The sequence below is a fragment of the Oryza glaberrima genome, chromosome 9, assembly GCF_000147395.1.
Source record: "Oryza glaberrima chromosome 9, OglaRS2, whole genome shotgun sequence".
NCBI lineage: Eukaryota > Viridiplantae > Streptophyta > Magnoliopsida > Poales > Poaceae > Oryza > Oryza glaberrima.
The window spans coordinates 15477725-15491581 of record NC_068334.1 but is presented as its reverse complement, the minus strand read 5'-3'; the positions used below and the strand labels follow the sequence as shown (position 1 = coordinate 15491581).

At 45.1% G+C, this 13857-nt stretch overlaps 2 protein-coding genes across 2 annotated transcripts; one reads left to right on the top strand and one right to left on the bottom strand.

Annotated features, from left to right (window-relative positions):
- The first annotated feature begins 959 nt into the window (after positions 1–959).
- LOC127785288 (ATP-dependent DNA helicase DDM1-like) lies at positions 960–7026 on the top strand. The gene is made up of 15 exons (XM_052312722.1): positions 960–1126; positions 1293–1437; positions 1545–2039; positions 2133–2234; positions 2954–3300; positions 3369–3555; positions 3647–3822; positions 4591–4847; positions 4935–5039; positions 5122–5216; positions 5324–5443; positions 5624–5743; positions 6034–6132; positions 6208–6309; positions 6438–7026. Exons 2-15 carry the CDS (start codon positions 1333–1335, stop codon positions 6663–6665), a joined length of 2538 nt encoding a protein of 845 aa, XP_052168682.1. The 5' UTR covers positions 960–1126; positions 1293–1332; the 3' UTR covers positions 6666–7026.
- Positions 7027–9978: 2952 nt separating this feature from the next.
- LOC127785016 (probable GTP diphosphokinase RSH3, chloroplastic) lies at positions 9979–13541 on the bottom strand. Its single transcript, XM_052312440.1, has 6 exons — positions 12548–13541; positions 12259–12444; positions 11342–11802; positions 11081–11239; positions 10652–11003; positions 9979–10557 (listed from the first exon to the last, which is right to left on the bottom strand). The coding sequence occupies exons 1-6, from the start codon at positions 13223–13225 to the stop codon at positions 10264–10266; spliced, it is 2130 nt and encodes a 709-aa protein (XP_052168400.1). The 5' UTR covers positions 13226–13541; the 3' UTR covers positions 9979–10263.
- Positions 13542–13857: the final 316 nt, after the last annotated feature.

The following is a 13857-nucleotide window of genomic DNA, read 5'->3' as shown; positions in this document are numbered from 1 at the left end:
TTTTTCGCAAAAAGTAGTTTCTATACAAAAGTATTAATTAAATTTATAAAAATACCAAATACTTAATTGAAAAAAATATGTCGCTCCATTTTATGTGCGCCTATCTCCCGAACACAGCCTTATCCAAATTAAAATTTTGACCCAAGGACATAGATATTCAAATTAAGGCCTGGTTTAGTTCCCAAAAATTTTCTAAAAACATCACATCGAATCTTTGGACACATGCATGGAGCATTAAAATATAGATTAAAAAAACTAATTGCACAGTTAGGGGGGGGGGGAATCGCGAGACGATCTCTTGAGTCTAATTAGTCCATGATTAGTCATAAGTGCTACAGTACCCACAAGTGCTAATGGTAGATTAATTAGGCTCAAAAGATTCGTCTCGTGGTTTCCAGACGAGTTATGAATTAGTTTTTTCAAATATACGATGTTACATCACATTTTTTTCCCCGAACTAAGGGCCCCTTTGAATCTGAACTACGGAGGAATAGGAAAAACATAGGATTCTGGTAGGAATACAAGTGTAAAACAGAGGATTGAAAAACATAGGAATGACCATTTGATTAAGCCGCAGGAAAAACACAGGAATTTGAGGAGAGATAAAGACTCAAAGGATTCTTAACATGAGGTAGAACCTCATGCTAAATTTCCTCCAAAACTTGTATAGGAAGAGGTATTTCATAGGAATTTCATGGGATTACATAGGATTTATTTCTTTGATTCAAAGGGCTATATAGGAAAAATTCCTATAGAAATAAAATCTTTTAAAATTCCTATAAATTTTTTTAATCAAATGGGCCTAAACAGCCTCAAGTACACAGGACTGTAGCCACTCACCTCCCAGATAGTGTGGCCTGGGCCCACACACTTCAATTTTTGAACCGTTGCACGCCATCTCCCGAAGGAGTGGGTCCCACCACCCAGTGCAGGTCCCAAAGTGGGAACGCAACACGGCTTTTCCCCTTCATTCCCGTCCCCTATATGCGTTCAAAAGAAAAACCTCCCGTCTCGTCTCCCCCCTCCTCCGCCTCCGCCGCGCCGGCCGCCGATCTCCATCTCCTCGCGAGCAGGGAGCGCGGCAGGGGCGCCGTCGTCCTGCTGCTTCCCGCCACAATCCTGGCTGGTGAGCATTCCGCATCCTCTCCTTTTCTCTCGCCCACTTTTTTTCTCGATCTTTTCTTTTCTTGAGTTCACGTGCGTTAAACCCTAGCTTCTCTAGCGTTTCCTATTGATTTGCCTTAACATTAATACGAGTACTAACGGCTTGTTTTTGTTTGTTCTCCAAAAAGTTTGGAGGGGCGGTTTAAGAAGGTTCATCTGACCCCCACAATGTCGGAAGTTAGATCCGTCCCTGGGATGAAGGTGGAAGCATCCCCGGCCGCGGCCGCCGCTGCCACCGTGGATTCCCCGACATCCGTTCTGGAGGATGATGAGGTGATTTATTTGTGAATGCCTTTTTTTTTTCAGATATCTCTATTTCTGTTTTATGCTTCCGCATTTCGGGTTTTTTTTGGTTGACGTTGAGTTCTTGTTGTTAGAAGATTTCTGAATGTAAGAATGGGGATGTCTTGGATACCACCGAGGCGATTAAGCAAGAGGAGGATCATCTCGATGTGCTTATTGAGGAGAAAGTTGATGGTTTTGTGGATGCAAGTTCTTCCCTGAATGTGGAACCTGCGGCTAACAACAGTGATTTGTCACCTCTCACTGTGCCGGTGAAGGAAGAAGGTCAGTTATTGGAGCCTGTCAAGGAGGAAAAAGCTGATGATTTTGTGGATGCAGTTCCATCTCTACCGATTGACCTTGAGGCCAAGAATGGTGATGCATCCCTCATCACTGATGCGATGAAGGAGGAGGAAGAGAAGTTGCACGAGGCCCGGGTTAAGGCTGAAGAAGAAGAGGTAGCACGGAAGAGGGAAGAGGCTGCAAGACTTGCTTTTGATCCAAATGCACGTTTTAACAAGTTGGACGAGCTACTATCACAGACACAACTCTATTCAGAATTTCTACTCGAGAAGATGGAAACGATCGCTGATGTATGTATTGTTTCTCCACGCGCCACATGACTCTTTTTGCTTCTTCCTATGCTTTATTTGATTTTTCTGTTGATGGTTGTGCTGTTGGCTAAGGTGGAGGGCGTCCAAACTCATGCTGAAGAGGAGCCAGTAGAAGAGAAGAAGAATGGGCGTGGCAGAAAGAGGAAAGCTACTTCTGCACCAAAGTACAATGATGTGAGTTCTAGCTTCATACATGGAGTAATTTGGTTTCCTATATTCTAAATTAATGGGATATGCTTATGTTGACCTTGCTCATCTGGATTTCAAATAGTACTAATGTTGCCAGTTTTTCAATATTTACTAAATAGCTTTCCACCTGTAGTACATTGTTAGAAAATCATAATTAGAAGGGATGTTTAAAGACTCGCCATAACACATTTGCAACCGCCTTCTTCTGGTACCCTGATATTTTTAGGGGTTTGAATGTGGGGCACAAATTTGTGGCAAATGTTAGCGATTAGTATATCGATCAAATAGGCTCTTTTGACTGTTAGATAGTGAACCAGGAGGTTAGAGAAGCAAGAAAATACCAGAGTAAAATGCTCAATACTAGTGAGTGTCAGAGGAAAATCACCTTATATATGTTATTACTATCTTGCTAATTAGAGGTTGTTTATTCATGAATGCTGAAGATAGAGGGACACCGTATGAAGGAAAAAAGTTTAAAAACCATTAACTTTTGCTTGTGCCTTATATTTTTGGGCTTGTTTCAAATTTCTCTAGAACCATGCACACTTATTCAGAATTTCAGATCCTTTCGTAGGATCAATTATATTATTTAAGTGAATAGCTTGCTCAGTGTTCTGTATGAATGTGGCAACTTGTTTTATACATAGATCAAAATTTCAAGCAAACCATTTCATTTCTAACCGACAAAATAAAATATTGTTCAGAAAAAAGCCAAGAAAGCAGTGGCAGTCATGCTTACAAGATCTCATGAAGATTGCTCACCTGAGGATTGTATTCTCACAGAAGAAGAAAGGTGGGAAAAAGAGCAAGCCAGACTTGTTCCTCTAATGACTGGCGGGAAGTTGAAGTCCTACCAGATAAAGGGTGTTAAGTGGTTAATATCACTTTGGCAGAATGGGCTTAATGGGATATTGGCTGATCAAATGGGCCTTGGGAAAACAATACAGACTATCGGTTTTCTTGCCCATCTCAAGGGGAAGGGTCTTGATGGTCCATACCTGATAATTGCTCCCCTATCCACTCTCTCAAACTGGGTGAACGAGATCTCAAGGTAACATATCCATATTATTCTTTCATTATCCTTGATTGATATTCTTAAGTGAAGCTGCTTGCTTTCAGGTTTGTTCCATCTATGACTGGTCTGATTTATCATGGGGATAAAGCAGCCCGGGCAGAGATAAGGAGAAAATTCATGCCCAAAATCACTGGCCCAGATTTTCCATTAATCGTAACTTCCTATGAGATGGCTATGTCAGATGCAAAGCATCTTGCTCACTATAAGTGGAAGTATGTTATTGTGGATGAGGTACATGGAGAAACCTTGCAATTAGTTATCATCCTTCTGGTTTTCTGTTTTAGTTTTGTATTTACATGTTTACTTCCATGGCTTTTTCCAGGGGCATCGGCTAAAGAATTCCAAGTGTTTATTATTAAGGGAGCTAAAGCGCCTGCCAATGGATAATAAGCTCCTTTTGACTGGAACTCCTCTTCAGAATAATCTAGCAGAACTGTGGTCCCTGCTGAACTTCATTTTGCCTGATATATTCTCTTCACACCAAGAATTTGAGTCATGGTATTATTCATTTTGCTGATAATAGTACCACCCTTTCCCCATATATACCTTCACTAGGGCGGTTTGTGCTTTTATAGTCTCACGTCTCAGCACTGAAATACAAATATGATAGTAACTGAAGATTTTCATACCATGCAATCATTCCTGTAACCATCTTAACCTTTCCGGCAAATAATTGTTAGTCTCACGTTTGAATCATTTCCTGACTGTTTATTGTCAACTTGTTCATTTGTGTATGCATTGAGCAGAGCAGATATTCTTTTTCTCAAGTCGAGACATTTGTCAGCATCTGTCTGGGTCCTTGAGGGCTAGCAATTTGGTCAAAACAATGTAAAAGAACCTCTTAAACTGCTTAACAGCAATTTCAATTATATTCCCATCAACTAACCCTGTCTATATATATGTTATTCCATTAGTTTGTTGCTACTCTTAAGACATTGCTTTAATTTTTCTCATTGCCTTTACTTATGAAGTGTAAAGTTGAATGCCCTATGTGTTGTTGTGAGTATGCATATTATTTTGTATGTGGTGTCTGCTAATGTGTCTTTTGAATATTAGCAGAAATTTATGCTGTACACCTACTGATTTCTATGGTGTACTGACATGGTATTTTACTTTTGCGTCTACCATTGACTATTTAGATGGATTTGGCTGCGATTAACATGTTTGATCATTCTTTGCTACAAAGAATATACTAATGCATTTTAGGTACCCTATGCATTAAAATTGATTTGTTTTGCCTGCATTGGCCTTACGAGTGCCATACAGGTTTGACTTTTCTGCGAAAGGAGGTGAAGAAGAACAAGAGGATAGTGAAGAGAAGAGAAAAGTCGATGTTGTTTCAAAGCTTCATGCCATATTGCGCCCGTTCCTTCTAAGGCGGATGAAGGAGGATGTAGAGCATATGCTTCCACGAAAGAAAGAGATAATCATTTACGCTAACATGACTGACCATCAGAAACAAATCCAGAATCACTTGGTTGAACAAACATTTGATCAATACCTGCATGAAAAATCAGAAATTGGTATGGATGCTTGTACACCTAGTCTCCTACACACACATTCCTGTAGGCTTGACAAGTTAATCTGACAAGTGCTGAGGAATATTGCAGTTCTGCGGAAACCTGGCATTAAGGCAAAGCTAAATAATCTGTTAATTCAGTTGAGGAAAAATTGCAACCATCCTGATCTTCTGGAGTCTGCGTATGACTCATCAGGTTGTTCCACATTGGACATCTGTTATCAATTGATTCACGTGCTCATTTCCTAACACTTATTTGCTTTATTGTCTTTCTGTAGGTCTGTATCCACCTGTTGAGAAGCTCTTGGAACAGTGCGGCAAATTTCAGCTCTTGAACAGATTGCTAAGTTTGCTGCTTGCACGGAAGCACAAGGTATATTGTTCTCTCCTATTCTGTTTAATTCAGGGATTACATTAATGCAAATGCTAGCTCGAACTCTTTAAGGAAAAAAACTAGACCTCAGCCGGTATTTTGTGTAGGTTCTAATATTTTCACAGTGGACAAAAGTTTTGGACATTATCGAGTACTACTTGGAAACAAAAGGCCTTCAGGTTTGCCGAATTGATGGGAGTGTTAAGTTGGAAGAGAGGAGGAGGCAGGTAAAGCAGGCTGTGCCAGTGCATTACTGATTACTACTTGGCGTGTAAAGTTCTAGACGCATATATGTTGACTATACTATCCTAAAATACAATTAGGATTCTCATTTTTCGCCATGTTACCTTTTAACATCCATTTTTAGTCTAATACTGTTCTCACCATTTTGTGCACTACTCTTGCAGATAGCAGAATTTAATGACTTGAACAGCAGCATGAATATCTTTATTCTAAGCACACGGGCTGGCGGGCTTGGTATCAATCTTACTTCAGCGGATAGCTGTATCCTATATGATAGTGACTGGGTAATTCCCTATTGATATTATTGTATTTCTTCAGGCTAAATATTCATATTACAGCAAGAACATTACAAGATGTTTTTGCATGCCGCCTGCCTGTTTGAATGGGTGGAATGTAGGCACGTAGCGACTTCTTCGCTCCTGCCTACTGTAACTTTACTTAAAATTAGCTAACTGCCTGTTTGAATGGGTGGAATGTAGGCATGTAGTGACTTCTTCGCTCCTGCCTACTGTAACTTTACTTTCTATTAGCTGGTTTAGTTGTGATTTGTTAAACTTTTGCCATCATTCTGCAGAATCCTCAGATGGATTTGCAGGCCATGGATCGATGTCACCGGATTGGTCAAACACGCCCAGTTCACGTCTATCGGTTAGCAACATCACATTCTGTTGAGGTATGTTAGATGATCCTTTATCTTCAGACGTCGGCTACACCTGTTGGATAGTTGTTCATCTTAATGATGTTGCAGGGCCGGATCATCAAGAAAGCATTTGGCAAGTTGAGGCTGGAGCATGTGGTGATCGGGAAGGGTCAGTTTGAACAAGACAGAGCCAAGCCTAATGCCCTAGATGTAATGTTTCTTTGTTTGGACTATTTTTGTAAACAAATTGTTTCTTCATAGATGAACCAAAAGACACTGAAAGAATGTCGACACCACGAAAATCCTCTCTGACAGTGCCATTTCTTATGATTATGCAGGAAGCGGAGTTGCTGGCGCTGCTCAGGGACGAGCAGGGCGACGAGGACCGGATGATCCAGACGGACATCAGCGATGAGGACCTCCTGAAGGTGATGGACCGGAGCGACCTTACAGGCCCTCCTGCCAATGCCGACGCCGCCCCTCTCGTCCCCCTGAAGGGACCCGGCTGGGAGGTGGTGGTGCCGACGAAGAGCGGCTGCGGAATGCTGACGTCGCTCACCAGTTAGCTTCTTCATTCGCTCGCTGTTGCCGTCTATGCATGCCGACCGGGTGGGGTGCCTACTTCACCTGTGCTGATGAGACGATGCTTTTGTGATATACAATATCCCCCAAGTAATTGACTGACTGGGCGTTGCACTTGCACCTACTGACTAGGAGTAGGAGGTGATGTAGTAGTGTGCACTGTTATAGGCTCAGCTGCTGGAATTCATTTTGCAAGGCCAGAAGCCTTTTCCAGCAAGCCGTGCAAGGAAGTGGTTTTTGTCATGATACAATTGTCTACCCAGCTTATGTGTAAGCAAGCTATGCAATGCAATGCTATAAATAGTTTCTCAAGGTACAGAGTACACTACAGCAGCGTCAAATGCTCAGACTTTACAATGATTGCCAGAATGCTATAGTAGTTCTACTGGGACTCCCGGGGGGGGGGGGGGGGGGGGGGGTGACTTTCTCATGGTAATGCCGATAGCTTGAACTGGTATGCCAATTGTTCGAACCAATGATTTCTCATGGAAAGAGCTAAGGTACTTAGGCCCTTCACAGTTCTCCTACAGTGCCAGCTCGGATTCACGCGTACATGGCGCTAAGACCCGCACCTTTGCTCGGCTGCTTGCCCCCTAACTGGGAGACACGTTTTCTCACTGCAACGAGGGCGTGTGGCGAAGGAAGCTCGCACTGTAGAAGTCGTTGCTTCGATTTGACGTGACCTTTTTCTCTACCTTTGCCTCCTTTTTCTCCACCTTCGTCTCCTCTTTCTCTACCTTCGCCGCTGCTCGTCCGGAGAGGTGAGGTGAGAGGGGAGTTGGCAAGGGAAGAGAAGAGAGACCAATCCGTCGCCGCTCTAGATCCACGTTGCCGCCTCGGCCTCCTCAACCCGGCGTCGTCGTCGTCGTCTCCGTCCTCTCGCCGGCGAAGGGAGGAGGGGAGGCCAGCGACGGCGGAGGGAGGAGGGGAGGCCGGCGACGGCGGAGGGAGGAGGGGGCCTAGCTCGTCGACGGTGCGGCAATGACGAGAAGCTGCGCGTGGGGATGAGGAGAAAAGCGGCGCGTGGGCGTGACGCGTGAGGATAAGGAGGAAGGCGTGGGGTCACGAGACTGCGCCTCGCTGGAATGGGCTGGAGGCACGGAAAGCGTGCCTTGCACTGCTATTGCCCTTATTCGGCATGCTGTGGCTATGTTCTTTGGTGCATGTTACTGACTCTACCTTCCCATAGTCTTGATGACAAAAGAAATATGTCTTAATACTTTTGGATGGAGGGAGTACTAGGAATCTATTTGTATCTTGTAATGGGCTACGCCCACATAATAAGGGAAGAGCTATGAGACTCACTGAAGATAAAATATTGAATCCGGTGGTTACACGAAATGTTCTGCAAGTGGTGGGAGGAGATGGAATGAGGACGACTCTGTTTAAAGTAACAGAGATGATCTTGGGTTGTAAAAATTGCCTTTTTTTTAATAGGATGATTTAGGATGGTAAAAATCAATGTGGACTATTGACAACTAAGCTGGCAAGATCTAAACACATAGGATAAAAACATTGTAGAAATATTGGTCAAGGGTTCTGATAGGTAGGGTTGGGTTATACCCATTTTTTCAAAATGTTGGTTTAGAGACATGTGGGATAGGATGGTGCTGACAGTGAATATTCTTCTAAGATCCGGGTTGGCTTGTTCTTTTAAAAAATGGTGGACCAATCCAATTCACTTTTTTCTCTTGCTGACATGTAGAAAAAATAGGAATATCTCTCATGCCAAACAAATATATTGGACCATCCTATCCAAAAAATAGGATGAGTTCAATCTATCCCACCTTATCCCTAAATAACATATGGTTAGTGGAATACTGTTCTCTACTAAACCTTATAGAACTTGTATGGTTGGTGCGTACCACGATCAACGGGCAAATAAATTGCATGTATTCATAAACTTCTTCATGGCAAATCTGTGTCATTTAGAAAAGTACAAACTCTGCGGTTAATTTTACCTTCATATTTATTTTTCGAAAAAAAAAACCAAAACAACTGTTTGAAATGCAATGCCGAATTGCCGACTACGTAGAAAAAAAAAAGAAACAAACAACTGTACCATACATAGGCCATTTGTCAATGTCCCATGCCAAGTCAAGCTCCTACACTGACCTAACCATAGTACGCATCCTGTACGAACACTACACGTGCATCTACACGTATACTCTCCCTCGAATTTTCGCCCTTGAGAGAAGATGAGACAAAAACCATTATTCCCATCCCAAAATCTTTATCTCCCTCGCGGTCGGGTCCACGTCGGAGTGGCGACAGCCGACGTGGCCTCGATATCACAAGTGGCAGCGAGCGCATGCACGCAAACGCAAGTGGCCCCCGTTGCTTGCTGCCGTGCTCGTTCGCTGCACCTGGCCGCTTCTCGACCTGTCCACGTCGACGGAAAGAAGACGCACCGGAGACAGGCTAGATGCATGCTCACGTTTCAACTGTAGCAGGCAACAGGCGACTCGTTCCTATCTTCTATAGCTGACTGGTATAGTGGTGGTATTCATCGTCATATCCGTTCAAAAAAGGTTCAAAGTACTTTGTTTAGAAAATTTAAAATTACAAGAAATGGTTGGTTGGTAGTGAGTTTTTGATAACCTAAATGAGATTCTATAGCGACATTTTTATGATCCGAGTCAAAATATGCATTGTTTGGAAGAGCTGTGGATTTAGGAGAAGCTGCCTAAATAGGAACAAAATCTGCATTCAAATATTGCCAAACGGCATGACGCATTTTAGTTTTAGTTTCCATGTCAAATTTGAGCAAACCGAAGTTAATAGTGATCAGTGTACTAACAACGCGTCGTTTTTAAGTGAGAGTGATTATAGTGATAATTAACAGCAGCAATGAAATGGAAGTGAACATGTCCCAGGTGGCATATAGAGCCGTGAACAAAAGCTCCAGTCCAGCCACCGGCGGCACGCCGGCGACACCAACCACCAGCCCAAGCGTTCGGCGGCGGCGACGTCGGCAGCCACGCGTACAGTGGTTGGGCCCACAGCCGAGGAGGATTCACCCCAAGACGCGGGATCCACTGGAACAAGAGGCCGGCCGTCTTCTTCCAGTCCAGCTACCCTCCTGCACCGGAAGATTCCACCGAGACACGTTCACCTCGCCAGAAACGGACATCCCAAGATTCTGGTCCACACACACAGCTGCATGCTTGGAAGCCAAGCAGGCAGGCAGACACCGGCCAGCTGCCAGTAGCTGACGTCACTGCTGCTCTCACAGCAGCTGTGCAGTTGACAACTTGGCATTGCTTCCATCACAAAGATCTAAAACAAGGACACAGGTTGTAGATTCTGCTACAGCCTCCTCTCCACAAATCCTGGGAGAAGCTGGAACTACCTTGGAAAAGATTATACACTGTTTTTACTTTTACACATTGCAGCCTCCTGGGTCAAGCTAACAGACTCCAGGCAGCAGAACAGACTCCCCCCAGCTTACAGAACTTGGTGGGGGTGTTGTTCCGGTTTCTGCGGCTGCGAAGAATTAGGGTTGTATTTACAATGAATTGAATTAGGTTGGACAACATTGTACAATGATGCGGTGGGGCTGTTAAGATTGTCGAAGTACTGTCACCGCCTCGAGCTGCCACCCCGGGTGGCGAGGGCGAATCCGCCACGGTCGTACATGCGCTGAATCTCCTCCCGGTAATTGGGGAGCGACTCGTGAGGAAGGGCCGGTGTCAGCTCCACCACATCCCCCATGCTGAGCTTCCGGTTCAGATCGCTTATGGGCTCGTGGTTAACCTTCGGTCGCAGATCTTCCTTCATGGGGATGCGGTAGGGGCTCCATCTTGGAGTGTTGGTCCCAACTCGATCCATGAGGTTCATTACAGTTGAGTTTGCTTGGAATTCTTGCACAGACATCTGGAATCACAGGGACAAACTTAGTGAGAACTATAATCAAAGGCGATACGGTTGCAATTTTCTAGGAATGGGTTTAACTGGAGACTGCGCTCACCTTGTCATGTTCCAGTAGGATGACAAATATCGGTCCATCATGGTCGCATTGCCGAGTATATGAGTAAGGGCAGTCTTCTGAATGCATGGGAAATGGACAGGGTGGCCTAATTGCATCACTGTCGCCTAGAGATGCAGGTCGTTCTTTGTTCATTGCTTCACATTGCCATGTAAGCACCCACCTAGCCCATTCCACCATCTGGAGTACAAAGGAGTGCCTACAGGTGCCTTCCTTGTACCTCCAGTGTGCTGCGAATCCATACTCAGCTTGCAGGTGCATCTCTTTTGTACGGATCTGGACTTCAAATGGGTGGACATTCTCGCTCATGACAACAGTGTGCAATGATCGATACCTGTAGAAAGCAAATCAGTGCAAAGTATAGCAGAAAGTGAATGAAGAATGGTCATATCAATGTTCAACTCAGCGTACCCATTTAATTTTGGACGAGATATGTAGTCCTTAAATCTTCCAGGAACTTGGGGCCATAGTTCATGAACAACATCAAGTGCTCGATAGCAATCTTCCTCCTTCTCAAACACGAGACGCAGGCCATGGATATCATGGATCTCATCCATTGTCAAATTCTTCCTGATAATGTGCGAAGACCAGTTAGCAGAAAGAAAGAAAAATGTGGTTCATCGTCAAGTTTTAAAACCGTAAATAATGCAAACAGAAAGCCTTGTAACATACTTTAGCATCTTGTTGTGAATACTGTATAGGCTTTTGTGCCTCCCAGAAAGATTGTGATATGAGAGGCCTGCATCCCTCAGACCTCTATCTAGTTTGTCCACAGCAGATGTGATTAGCACTTCGTCAAAGGATTTGGTTAGTTTAGATGATAGATCCTTGTGCTCTTCTGGATTCAGATGCTTGAAGCAAAGATTTTCCAACTGGTCTTTCCAGCTGGCAATCCCTAATCGATTAGCCAAAGGAACAAAGATCTCCATGGTCTCCTTAGCAAATCTTTGTTGTTTACCAAGAGGTAAAGCTTCCAAAGTTTTCATGTTATGCACACGGTCAGCTAATTTTATTAGAACTGCCCGTGCATCAGCCATTGCAAGAAGCATTGTGTGCAATCGATCTGCTTCAACAATCCTGCTTGCTGTGTTGTTATCACGAGCAAGTTTGCTCAAGTGGCTCAACTTTGAGACCTGAACATATTAGATATCAACCATTAGTTTTGCAACAATACAATCTATTTTCTCTGTACACAATGCTATGACGTATTTCACTAAATATATTGCCAATTGTCACAAATTCATCATATGAGAAATAATGCTACAGAGAAAGTGACCTTTTAATGCACTAGACTTAGTACCTAAGCTACTTAAATCATATCATAGAAGTCGTACATTGACCCCAAATGGAGGAACCTTTATTAGTGAGGGATGTAAAATATAGTTGTCTTACATTAGAAAAAATGCAGACACATGATAATTGACTTTAAGTATATAAAGGGATAAACCATGGTAATTCAGATCAAATAATTCAAGTTGGTCCTGTCAGCAGCGTGATAATCCAAAATAAGTTCAATGTTCATATTATAAAACTCATTAACCGATCCACTGGGAACAATTATCAAAATCCAAGGAAACTGGAACACGTACCCCCTCAACGAGATCGGCCACGCCGGCTCCGAACATGTGAAAGATGTGATCATAATCAATGAATGAATCGTCAATGGTGTCGTGCAGAAGCCCGGCGGAGACGACCGTCGAATTCGCCCCAATATTGGCCAGAAGCACGGCTGTCTCTACACAATGTTGCAAGTATGGATCGCCACTCGCCCGGGTCTAATCACAAATCACAAACTGAACAAGATAAGAGACTGATGCAGAAGCAATTCAAGTGTTCCAAGAACCAATAGCTAAAGATTGTGTAGCTCGCGGTTTTGACCTGGCCACGGTGAGCCTTCTCGGCCTCGAAGAAGGCCTTCACGACGAGCTCCTCGTGGAAGATGCGGTGGCGAGCCTGGGCGCCGGCGAGGAGCTCCCGGGCGCACGGCTCGCAGGCGGGGCTCGCCTCCGCGAGGTTCTCGTCGAGCTCGAACGCGAGCTCGCCGCCGCCGACCTCCGACCGCGGGCTGAGTGCCGGGGCGTAGTCAACGCAGGAGCCCAGCGCGTTGCGCACGAAGCCGGCGAAGAGGCGCTCGCGGTCGCGGTCGCGGCCGGCGAGCCACGACGCCGGTGGGCTGCGGGAGGCCGCCGGAGAGGACGACGGGCCCTGGAACACCGACACGGGGCTGTGGTGATGGTGGTGGTGGAGGTCACGCCACTTGAGCGGCGAGGACGAGTAGCCGCCGCCACCGCCGCCGGCGAAGGCGGGCTCGTCGGATCTATCTTGCCACAGCGCGCCGAGCTCGTCGTGCGGCGGGGCACGAGGCGGCGAGGCCGCCGCGGCCGGGGAGGAGAAGAGGCAGGACAGCCCGCCCGCGGCGGCGGGCGGGCGGTGAGAGGTGGACGGCGGCGCGGTGGAGCAGGGCGGCGACGAGCCGCGGGAGCTCGGATCGAACTCCGACGAGTAGACGGCGCCCGGTGGTGGGCTGGTGTACAGGGAAATCGCCGGCAACGACATGGCCGCCTGACCCCGAGATCCCTCCGACGAGCTCGAAACACGCGAACTCGCAAACTAAAAAAAAAAAATCACGAATTTGATGTCTTGGCGAGGTGAACTCGGCGCATTCGGGGTTCCTGGACCAAAAATTGAATGAAAAATGGCCAAAATTCGGTCTTGGCGCGCTTAAATTCGGCGGATTTGGATGCTGCCTCTCGCGGGACGAGCAACGGCAAGGGTAAGAAAGAAATTGGGGAAATCTTCTTCGCTCTTGTGACTTGTGAGCGTGTGGGGTTGCTTCTACTGCTGCGTTTGCGGTGTGGATTTTTGTGAGGAATCTGGGACCCTCTGCTCCCCAGTTATAGAAAGGCGGCCGGTTTCGAAATGACTCTATTGCCCCTGTCTGCGAGGAATCTTCTTCCATCAGTTTATTGCTTGAGCAATTAACCTTTGTTTAACCTCACATTTAACAAATATAAAAAATGCATATTCGTAAACAAATTAATTATCGGGCTAATCGATTGCAAAGGTTGGTGTCGCCTGGTTAGATAATTGGCATCAAACTCTGTAGTGGTGTTACTGTAACTACTACTTTAGGCCTAATCTTTGAACAAATCGAGATATGCCTTTTTGTTAAAGTTCTGCCCTATCCA